Source organism: Bos mutus, chromosome 7, assembly GCF_027580195.1.
Source record: "Bos mutus isolate GX-2022 chromosome 7, NWIPB_WYAK_1.1, whole genome shotgun sequence".
Taxonomy (NCBI): domain Eukaryota; kingdom Metazoa; phylum Chordata; class Mammalia; order Artiodactyla; family Bovidae; genus Bos; species Bos mutus.
The window spans coordinates 47,819,595-47,832,037 of NC_091623.1; the positions used below are offsets into that span (position 1 = coordinate 47,819,595).

General features: G+C 35.7%; 1 protein-coding gene across 7 annotated transcripts in view; it reads right to left on the bottom strand.

Annotated features, from left to right (window-relative positions):
• Window positions 1–12,443, bottom strand: part of ZNF93 (zinc finger protein 93) — a 54,240-nt gene that overhangs the window by 23,557 nt on the left and 18,240 nt on the right. For 5 of the 7 annotated variants that reach the window (XM_070373428.1, XM_070373430.1, XM_070373427.1 and 2 more), the window contains exon 5: window positions 5,457–7,565. The exons of the other annotated variants lie outside the window; for them this stretch is intronic. In XM_070373428.1, the coding sequence (XP_070229529.1) occupies window positions 5,986–7,565 (1,580 nt within the window). In that variant the 3' untranslated portion in view covers window positions 5,457–5,985. Of the gene's footprint in view, window positions 1–5,456; window positions 7,566–12,443 lie in introns of those variants that run through there. 7 annotated transcript variants of the gene reach the window in all.

A 12,443-nucleotide genomic window follows, 5' to 3' on the forward strand; every position in this document is an offset into this window, starting at 1 on the left:
GACTCCCTGGAGAACAGAATGGCTACTCACTCCAGTATTCTTGCCTGGTGGATTCCAAGGTTAGAGGAGTCTGGCAGGCTAAAGTCCACAGGGTTGCAAAGAGTTGGACACGACTGAGCGACTAACACTTTCACTACTTTTCAACATTGCACTGGTCTGTGCTATACAGTACTACCATATAAGAAGAAATTTTGATTTTAAATTAAATGTACTACAACTCAAAGAGAAAAATAAAATGGTCATTATTTACAAAAATTCAGACATAAATTGAAGAAAGTAGGGAAAACCAGTAGACCATTCAGGTATGACCTAAATCAAATCCCTTATGATTATACAGTGGAAGTGACAAACAGATTTAAGTGATCAGATCTGATAGAGTGCCTGAAGAACTATGGACAGAGGTTCATAACATTGTACAGGAGGCAGTGATGAAAACAATCCCAAAGAAAAAGAAATTCAAAAGGCAAAATGATTGTCCGAGAAGGCCTTACAAATAGCCGAGAAGAGAGAAGTGAAAGGCAAGGGAGAAAAGGAAAGATATACCCATCTGAATACCGAGTTTCAAAGAATAGAAAGGAAAGATATGAAAGCCTTCTTAAGTGAACAATGCAAAGAAATAGACGAAAACAATAGAATGGAAAAAAACTAGAGATCTTGTCAAGAAAATTAGAGATACCAAGGGAATATTTCATGCAAAGATGGGTACAACAAAGGACAGAAATGGTATGGACCTAACAGAAGCAGAAGATATTAAGAAGAGGTGGCAAGAATACACAGAAGAACTGTACAAAAAGAGTCTTAATGACCCAGAAAACCACAGTGGTGTGATTACTCACCTAGAGCCAGACATCCTCGAGTGTGAAGTCAAGTGAACCTTAGGAAGCATCACTACAAACAAAGCTAGTGGAGGTGATGGAATTCCAGCTGAGCTATTTCAAATCCTAAAATATGATGCCATTAAAAGTGCTGCACTCAGTATGTCATAAAATTTGAAAAACTCAGCCATGGCCACAGGACTGGAAAAGGTCAGTTTTTATTCCAATTGCAAAGAAAGGCAATGATAAAGAATGTTCAAACTACACAATCATGCACCATGTTCAAAGCAAAACTGCACTCATTTCACATGCTAGCAAGGTAATTCTCAAAATCCATCAAGCTAGGCTTCAGCAGTACATGAACCAAGAACTTTCAGATGTACAAGCTGGATTTAGAAAAGGCAGAGGAAGCAGAGATCAAATTGCCAACATCTGTTGGATCATAGAGAAAGCAAGGGAATCCCCCAAAATCTACTTCTGCTTCATTGATGAGACTAAAGCCTTTGACTGTGTGGATCACAAGAAACTATGGAAAATTCTTAAAGAGAATCTGGAATACCAGATCACCTTACCTGCCTCCTGAGAAACCTGTATACAGGTCAAAAGCAGTAGTTAGAACAGGACATGGAACAATGAACTGGTTCAAACTTGGGAAAGGAGTATGTCAAGGCTGTATATTGTCACCTTGCTTATTCAATCTACATGAAGAGTACATCATACTATATGCTGAGCTGGATGAAGCACAAGCTGGAATCAAGATTGCCAGAAGAAATATAAATAATCTCAGATACACAGGTGACACCCCCATAATGGCAGAAAGTGAAGAGAAACGAAAGAGCTTCCTGATGAAGGTGAAAGAGGAGAGTGAAAAAACTGGCTTAAAACTCAACATTCAGAAAATGAAGATCCTGGTATCTGGTACCATCACTTCATGGCAAATAGATGGGGAAAAAATGGAAACAGTGACAGATTTTATTGTCTTGGGCTCCAAAATCACTACAGATGGTGAGTGCGGCTATGAAATTAAAAGATGCTTGCTTCTTAGATGAAAAGCAGTGACTAACCTGGACAGCATATTAAAAAGCAGAGACATCCCTTTGCTGACAAAGGTCATCTAGTCAAAGCTATGGTTTTCCAGTAGCCATGTAGAGATGCGAGTGGTGAACCATAATGAAGGCTGAGCGCTGAAGAAATGATGCTTTTGAACTGTGGTGTTGGAGAAGACTCTTGAGAGTCCCTTGGACATCAAGGATATCAAACCAGTCAATCCTAAAGGAAATCAACATTGAATATTCATTGGAAAGACTGATGGTGAAGCTACAGCTCCGATCCTTTGCAACTTGATGCCAAGAGCTGACTCATTGCAAAAGACCCTGATGCTATGAAAAGATTCAGGGCAGCAGGAAAAGGGGGTGACAGAAGATGAGATGGCTGGATAGAATCATCAACTCAATGGACATGAGTTTAAGCAAACTCCAGGAAATAGTGCAGGACAGGGAAGCCTGGCATGCTGCAGTCCACATGGTCGTAAAGAGTCAGATACGACTGAGCGACTGAACAATTATGTTTGCAGAAAATTCCAAAGAACCTATAAACAAGCTACTAGAGAAAGTTTAGCAAGATTACTGGATATAAGGTCAATATATAAAAATCAATTGCATATTCATGTTCTAGTAATAAACAATTGGGAAATGAAGATTAAAAAATACTACTTACAGTAGTACAGTGAAGGCATCATGTCTCCTATGTTCTTTGCCATTACATGAACTTTTCCTCTGTGTTAATGTCATTCCATCTACTTCCACACACTCGTTGAACTCCTACAGTTCTTTCCAGTTTCTGCTCAGGGTTAATCAGTCTTTCAAAGCATTTTTTCTTACCCTTTTAAGTACTTTTTCAACTTTATAAGCAAATTCTCTTCTTAAAAAAAATAAAATAAAAATTAACACAGATATCAAACATATAGAAGAAATAAAAGTGGAGCTTTCTCACTGTAACGTGTACAGAGTAAACTCAGAGTCATAACTTTCTAAAAAAAGCTCCTAAGCATAGACTGAAACTCAAGATTTTTAAGTACCCAAAGATCTGAAAATTGCTACTATAGCCAACATCTTAAAAAGTGGAATCTTTCTCTGGCTGTATAGAAAACAAGATCAGCATATACAAATTCTTTCACTTCCAAGTCAAACAGAAACTTATTTGCATTCCTTTCTGCAGGCTTTTCTCTCCAGCCTAAGTTGAATTCTTCCACCTAAGCTCTTATTCTCTCATAATATCTCAGGAAATCTGTTCCAGTGACCTCTTTAATTCACTAACATGTGCATACATTGTTGCCTCAGTTATTAACACAGAAATATTGTCATTTTCCCCCACTGAAATACAAACTTTTTTTCCCTTTTTTTTTAACTTCCTGAAGTTCACATCTTCCATCTAACCTAGAATAATGTGGCTTCTGTTCACTCTAACAGAAATTGTTCTTGCCAAGGTCCTCAACATGCTAGCTACTAATTCAAATTTACTCTTTTGTGTGATTTGTGGCGCCCAGCACTACTGAGATCCAGTTCTCCTTTGGGCTCACTGACTTCACTCCTCCAGCTTTGCTACCTCTGGGGCTATTCCTTTTCATGTTATATTACTTTTCCTTCACCAGCTCCTTATTTGGTATTTTTTGTGGGTTTTATCTATGACCCCTGCTCCCCATTCTAATCTATACACTATGCTGGACAAATTCACACATGATGGTTTTGAGTACGAATTCTGTGTTTTACTCTGAATTCTAGTCTTCTGGGTCTAGACTTCTAGGCTTGTCTGTTCAGCTGTCTTCAACCTTTTAAACTCAGTCTCTACACCTCATTGCTAGACCCCCTTCCCTTATATAAAATCTTTCATTGGTATAAATTTCCGAATCAATTTCAAATGCTCTAGGATGGCAAGTAAGACTTTTGGTTCTGCCGTCTTCTCAAGCTTCAACCTGTCATTCTCACCACTTAACAGATACTCTATAAATGTGTCATGCTGTCCCCCACCTTTATGTTTGCTTATGTGGCTCCCTCTCCTTGAAGTACTCATCTCACTCTCTGGAGAATTCTTATTATTCTTCCAAAACTAGGCTCAGACCTCACTGTCCCTAGTCCTTTCAGACTCCCTTGCTTAGGTCCATTCCTTCTTTATGCATCCAGAACAAAACCGTCTTTGTGTTCTATAACATAGTATCATTGTAACTTCTATTTCTCTGTGCAAACTACATTGTAATCTGCTTACTCATTTGTTATTCTCTTCAACTCCATCTTTTTGCCTGTCAAATCATGACTTCCCGAAGGCCTGTTCTTTTTCTTTTGTATGATTTCCAGTGCCTAGAATAATAGCTGACTCACACTTGGGGTTAAGCATTTACTGAGTAAACTGTTTTTTAAAGGTTTAGAAAAATTTCCCGACTTTTATTTTCCTTTGGAGTCTGAGATTTTTAAAAACTAGAAAATCTTAAGTGGGGAAAACATGCTTTTATTTCATGAAATTGATTCATTTGTAAGACTGCCACAAGTTCTTAGGACTTCTGCAGCAAACTAAAAAAAAAATTAATAGCTTTAAAGTGATTAATCAAACTATATTTTTTTCCTACTTAAATTAGCATGCTGTACAGAACAGAGCAAATACAGTTATATGATAAATATGACTTCAATGCAACAAAGAAAAATAATGCTGAAACAAAATTAGAAATTGTGTAAAAATTTTGAGACACTCTTAGGTGTAATTTTGAGGTAACAAGAAAAATAAAGGAGGAACAGAAAGTTATGACCAACCTAGACAACATATTGAAAAGCAGAGACATGACTTTGTCAACAAAGGTCCGTCTAGTCAAGGCTATGGTTTTTCCAGTAGTCATGTATGGATGTTAGAGTTGGACTATAAAGAAAGCTGAGCACCGAAGAACTGATGCTTTTGAACTGTGGTGTTGGAGAAGACTCTTGAGAGTCCCTTGGACTGCAAGGAGATCCAACCAGTCCATCCTAAAGGAAATCAGTCCTGAATATTTATTGCAAGGACTGATGCTGAAGCTAAAACTCCAATACTTTGGCCACCTGATTTGAAGAGCTGACTCATTTGAAAAGACCCTGGTGCTGGGAAAGATTGAGGGCAGGAGGAGAAGAAGGGGATGAGAGAGGATGAGATGGTTGGATGGCATCACTGACTCAATGGACATGGGTTTGGGTGAACTCTGGGAGTTGTTGATGGACAGGGAGGCCTGGCGTGCCTCCCTGTTCATGGGGTCGCAAAGAGTCGGACACGACTGAGCGACTGAACTGAACTGAACAGAGGGTGGGTTTTTTGGCCTCCTTTTTGATGAAAACCATGCACCAAGTTTGACAGAAATTTAGGAAAAGTTGCAGAGGCTGAGGTAGGTTGCAGTTTATTTTTATCTATTATTTGGTCCTTTGCTCTAAAAATGCATATATTTTAAGGTTTTTTTTGCTATTAAACTGTTGTAACAGACATGGTATTAAGCTTATGCAATTGGTGTCTTTCTAATGATAAATCCAGCACCTTTACACCCAGATTTTTTCTGTTTACATGTTGCATATAGTGTATAACACTGTATAAAGAGACAGAAAAACCTCACATTTATCTTACAAATGGCCAAAATCAGTATTTTCAATTGTGATTTATTTGTCTCAGGGTATTTTAAAAATTGACTAACAGGTATTAAAGTATTTCACATATTTATTACACAGTCAAAGCTTTTCCTTAAAATTAAATAACTGAGGACTAAATTAAAATTGAAGTTTTATCGTATTCATTACATAAGTCATTCTCAAGTGTGTATACAGTTGTCCCATACTATATGTAGTGGACTGATTCCAGGACCCCCCACAGATACCAAAATCTGAGGATGATCAAGTCCCTTATGTAAAATGGCACAGAATTTGCATGTAACCTATGCACATCCTCTTATAAACTTTAAATCATCTCTAAATTACTTGAAATACCTAATACAGTGCAAGTGCTTATGAAAATAGTTGCCAGTGTGTGGCAAATTCAAATTTTGTTTTTTGGATATTTCTGAAAAGTTTTTTTTTTAGTATTTTAAATTTGCAGTTATTTGAACCAGTGGATGTGGAAACCACAGATATGTGGGACCAATTTTATTCTAATGACCTTTGGTTTAAGGATTTCACACATGCAAATCTACTTTGAAGGGGTCCTCTTCAATGTGAATTTTATAATGGTTCGTAAGGGACGACCTCTGGCTGAAGAGTTTCCCACATGCATTACATTCATAGGGTTTTTCTCCAGTATGAATTCTTTGATGTGCAATAAGTGATGAGCTCTGCCTAAAAGTTTTCCCACATGTAATACACACAAAGGGTTTTTCTCCTGTATGAATCCTTTGATGTTGAAGAAGAGCTGCACTTTGCCCAAAAGATATCCCACATTCCAGACATCGATATGGTTTCTCTCCTGTGTGAATTCTGTGATGATTACTAAGGGATGAGTTACACCTGAATGTTTTCCCACACTCATTACATTTATAGGGTCTTTCTCCAGTGTGCATTCTCTGATGTTGAATGAGAGCCGAACTTTGTCTGAAGGCTTTCCCACACACTTTGCATTTACATGGTTTCTCTCCAGTATGAATTCGCTGATGAATAATGAGTGTCGAGTGGGAACTTAAGGCTTTGCCACACTCATTACAATTATACAGTTTCTCTCCAGTATGAATTATTCGATGTCTATTAAGTCGTGAAATAGAAGTGAAACCTTTTTCACATTCATTACATCTGTAAGGCTTTTCTCCAGTGTGAATTCTTTCATGTTGGATAAGAGACGCACTCTGACTGAAGGCTCTCCCACATTCACCACATTTAAAAGGCTTCTCTCCTGTGTGAATTCTCTGGTGGTAACGAAGGGATGAGCTAGACTTAAAGGTGTTGCCACACTCGTTACACAAATAGGACTTCTTTCTTGGATGAATTCTCTGACATCCAGGAAGGTTGCACGTGGATGCCTTCCTTCCTGGGTTATACTTGTGGGGATTGTCTTGAGCATGAATTTTTTGATGTATAAAAAGGGCAGACCTTCTGCCAAAGGATTTACCACATTCTTTACATTTGTAGGATTTTTCCACAGTATGTATTTTTACATGTTTATAAAGGGATGCACTATGGCTGAAGGCTTTCCCACACTCTTTACATATATAGGGTTTCTCTCCAGTATGAGTTCTTTGATGTTGAATAAGAGCTGAACTTTGGTTGAAGGCTTTCAAACATTCATCACATTGAAATAATCTCTCTCCAGTATGGTTTTTCTGATGTTTACGAAGGGATGACTTGTGAATGAAGGCTTTTTCACATATGTTACATTTATGGCGTTTTTCTGCTGTCTTTATTTTCGATTGGTTAAGTACATTTGAATCCTGCCTTAAGCTATTTCTTTGTATTTCATATTTTGAAGGTGTTTTTTCTCTAGCAATCCTCTGTTGTTTAACAAACACTGATTTCAGGCTGAAATTTTGGCCGAAGTCATTATTTTTATGGCTTCTTTCTACAGTGAGGATTTTTGTATGGGTAACTGAAATTATTTGTAAACTTTCACTTTTGTCCTTCTGTTTCTTTATTCTGTCTTCATATATGCAGGGGTTTTCTGATATGAAATTCCACGGTTCATCCTTTTTGAGTGTTTTCCTTATTAGCCCCGAAAATGATGAGTCTTGAGTTTGAGTTGCCTTTGTGGTTTTAGGACTGCTCTTACATTCTGAAAAAAAAAAAAAAAAGGAAGTGCCAATGATTCACATGATTAGCTGAGACCAAATGTATAGAAGGAATAAATATTAATGATATCTAAATAAGGCCTCGCTTTCTGGATAAAATAAAGCACTAGGAAGAGGAAAAATAGAAGTAACACTGTATATATAAAACAATAATGAATGAGAGATGATGTACTAGGGTGAATAAAATAAGGGATCTTCATTTAAAGAAGGTGAGCATATATACATGACCAGGAGAATGGAGAGAAGGGATCAGAAGAGAAATATGAACTGGGAAATGCAGTCTAGCACCCAAAGCATACGACAGGCTCATAGATTATCTCCATGACATCATTCTCATTTCTGTAATTATTTCTAATCTTGAATATCTTCCCTACTTTTCCTACATGTCAAACTTCTCTGTAGCCTTCAGATTCAGTTCCAATGTTAGCTCGTCTGTTACCCTTTCCTGACTCTGAGCCCAAACAATCTATTCCCCTTATTATACCACTTACCATAGTATCCCATAATATGTATTTAAGGGGGAAAAAAAAGAGTATATCTAGAGAAAATGAGAAAGCCTCAAAAAAATTCAGCACCATTAATAATAAACACATGCAAGAAAACAGGAATTGAGAGATACTTCCTCAACAAGGTAAAGTACATATACTTTAGTCCTAAAATCAGTATCTTATTTAATAAAGAAACTCTAGAGACATTTCCACCATGATCAAGAACAAGGCAAGGATACCAACGACCTTCACTTCTATTCAACATTGTACTAGATGTATTAACCAATACAAGTACACCAGCAAAGCCTTTTGGCTTTGTGTATAAAGGGGCATAAGGATGACTAAAGAGAAAATTAAACTACTTCTATTTGCTGATGCTATTAATGCTACATCTAAAATTAAACTTCAGAGAATCAACGATAAAACTTGATCAGTGACATAGCAGGATATAAAATTAACATACTAAAATCAATAATCTTCATTTATACAAAAATTTAGGGAAATAAATTCACAAGAAATATGAAAAACTTATATCAGGAAAAATGTAAAAGTCTTGAATGACATTAAAGTATACCTGAACCAATAGCAAAACCTCTACTATTCATGGATAAAAAGATTAAATATTATAAAAATATAAAGATATTAAATTGCATATGTGTGTGTGTGTGTATAGATACATAGATATTTTAAATCCTGCAGGATTTCTCAACTTTAGCTGATATTTTATGCTGGATAATTCTTTGTTTTTCAGTGATGGCCTGTGCAATAGTACCTACTCTTTTCACCACTCCTACCCTCTCTCAAGTTGTGACAATCAAAAATATTTCAAGACACTGAAGCACTGAAATGATAAAATCACCCCTGGTAGAGAACCAATGGTATGGATGAAATAAAAATGACAGTAAGTTAATAAATGTTGAAACTGGGTGATAGGTACACAGGAATTCCTTACACTATTTTCTCTACTTACATATATGTTTAAACTTTTCTATAATAAAAGTAAAAATTACATTTTCTTTTACTTTCTGTTAATTTCTTGCAAGAGGAGAGAGTAGGTTAATCTTTCCCCTCTTTATACCATGTATAATCAGGGAGAAATTAGAAAATACTTATATTTGAATGAAAATGAAAGCACAACTTACTAAAATTTATGGGGTGTAGTGAAAATAGGAAGAAAATTTAAAGAAGTACTTAAAAACATAATTTACTACTTAAGGAACCAGAAAAAACAAACTCAACCCAAAGCTAGCAGAAGGAAGGAAATAACAAAGGCAAAAGCCTAGTCACATAAAATAGAAAAACAATAGAGAAAAATCAACAAATCCAAAATCAGTTATCTGAAAAGACCTAGAAAATTGATAAACCTTTAGTGAGACTAAAGAATAAAAGGGAAAAGACACACATTAGTAAAATCAGAAATGTGAGTGGTGACATTACCACAGATTAAAATAAAAAGGATTATAAGGAAAAACTATGGATAATTGTATGACAAAAAACTGGATAGCTTAGAAAATATGGACAAATTCATAGAAACACAAAATCTACCCAAACTGAATTATGAAGTAGAAAATCTGAACAGATATATATATCTAGAAAAGCAACTGAGTCAGTAATCAAAACCTCCCAATAATAATTATAAAAAACAGCTCTGTACCAGATGGCTTTACTGCCTACCAAACATTAAAGATCTAACACCACTCCTTCTGAAATGCTTCCAAAAAACCAAAGGAGGCAGCGATACTTTCTAACTTATTCTATGAAGCCATCATTGCCCTGATAATAAAACCAGACAAAAACCCTACAAGAAAAGAAAGCTAAAGACCAATATTCGTTACATATATTGATTTTAAAATCCTCAATAAAGTACTTGCAAAGAGAATTCAGCACATTAAAATGACTATACATCATGACCAAATGAAATTTATCCCTGGCATACAAGCATGATTTAACATATGAAAACCAACTGAAGCAACACATTCAGAATGAAGACACAAAACCACACAGTCATCTCAAGTGATGTAGAAAAATGTACCTAACAAAATTCAAAAGTCAACACTTTTTCATGATTAAAAAAAAGAAGAAGAAGAACAAAACTGGGACTAGAGGGAAACTACCCAACACAATAAATACTATCCTTAAAGAACCCACAATTAACACCATATTCAATGGCAAAAGACCATAATCTTTTCCTCTGAGATCAGGAACAAGATAAGGATGTCCACTTTTACCACTTCAACCCAGTATTGGAATTTCTAGCCAGAACAATCAGGCAAGAAAAATAAAGAGTATCTAAACTGGAAAGGAAGAGGTAAAATCATCTTAGTCACAGATGACATGCTCTTTTTAAAAATTTATTTTATTGAAGTACAGTTGACATATAATGGTGTGTTAATTTCTGCTGTACCACAGTAATTCAGTTATCAGATGGTAAAGAATCTGCCTGTAATGCAGGAGACCTAGGTTCAATCCCTGGGTTGGGAAAATCCCATGGAGGAGGGCATGGCAACCCACTCCAGTATTCTTGCCTGGAGAATTCCCATGGACAGAGGAGCCTGGCGGTTTACAGTCCATGGGGTCGCAAAGAGTCAGATACAACTGAGCAATTAAGCACACAGCACATACATATATTGGGTTGACCAAAAAGTTCGTTCAAATGTTTCTGTAACACCTTATGGAAAAATCCAAATGACATTTTTGGCCAACCCAATATATACATTCTTTTTCATATTCTTTTCCATTACTTATGGTTTACCACAGGATATTGCATATAGTTCCTTGCGTTATACAGTAGGACTTTGTTGTTTGTCCACTCTATATAATAGTTTGCAATAGATGACACGATCTTATATACAGAAAATCTAAAGACTCAACAAAAAAACTGATAGAATACACAAACTCAGCAAAGTGGCAGGATAAAAAAATCTACACAAAATCAGTTTTGTTTTTATATTCTAACAATGAACAAGTCAAAACAGAAATAGAGAAAAGGATTTCATTTACTATAGCATCAAAAAGAATAAAATACTTAGGAATTAACTCTAAGGAAGTAAAAGATTTATACACTGTATACACTACACTGTATAAAGATGACAAAGGTACATGGAAAAACATCAAGTATTTATAGATTATAAGATTTAATATTGATAAGATGTTAATACTACCCAAAGTGATCTAGAGATTAAATGCAAGTCCTATCAAAATTCCAATGCCATTTTTGGGCAGAAATAGAAAAACCCATATTAAAATTTATATGAAATCTCAAGGGACCCTGAGAAGTCAAATAATTCTGAAAAAGAAGAACAAAGTTGGAATACTTCCCGATTTCAAAACTTACACATACAGTATGGAAGCATCATGGTACTGGCATAAAGGTACATATAGATCAATGGAATAGAACAGGAAGTCTGAAAACAAACCTTCGCGTATAAGGGCAAAGGATTTTTGACAAGGGTGCCAAGACCATTCAATGGGGAAAAGACAGTCTTTTCAACAAATGGTGCTGGGAAAACTGGATATGCGTGTGCAAAAAAAAAAAAATGAAGTTGGACCCTTCATGTGTGTAACACCATACACAAAATTTAACTCAAAATGAATATAAGACTTAAATGTAAGACCTAAAACTATAAAATTCTTAGAAGAAAACATAGGGCAAGAGCCTCATGACTTAGGATTTACCATTGATTTCTAGAATAGAATACCAAAAACATAGGAAACAAAGGAAAAAATAGACAAATAATTGTACTTGATCAAGATTAAAAGCTTCTGGGTGAATTCCTGGCAGTCCAGTAGTTAGGACTTAGCACTCTCACTCCTGGGGTCTGGGTTCAATCCCTCGTTGGGGAACTAAGACTCCACAAGCTGAGCAGTGTGGCCAAAATAAACAAATAAAAGCTTCTGTACATCAAAGAAGACATCAGTAGAATACAAAGACTAAGAAAAATATTTTCTAATTATATATCTGATAAAGGGTTAATATTCAAAATATATTAAGTATTCCTATAATTCAACAATAAGAAAAAAAAAAGTTTAATTCAAAAATGGGCAAAGGACTTGAACAGACATTTCTCTACAGAAGGTATACCAGTGGACTCTAATAAGCACATGAAAAGATGCTCAACATGTTAGGAAATAAAAATCCAAACTTTCACATTTGTTATTATGGCTAACAAACATATATGCGTGTGTGTGTGTGTTTTAATTATATATACAGAGAGATGGAAAGTAACAAATGTTGGCAAGATGTGGAGAAATTGGAACCCTTCTGAATTGCATTGATGATCATGCACCGGCTAGGAGAAAGAAAGCTTTGACTCAGTCTCTTTAAAAATCTCTGATAATGCTTGAAACGTCAAAAATTCCAGTATTCACTTGCCA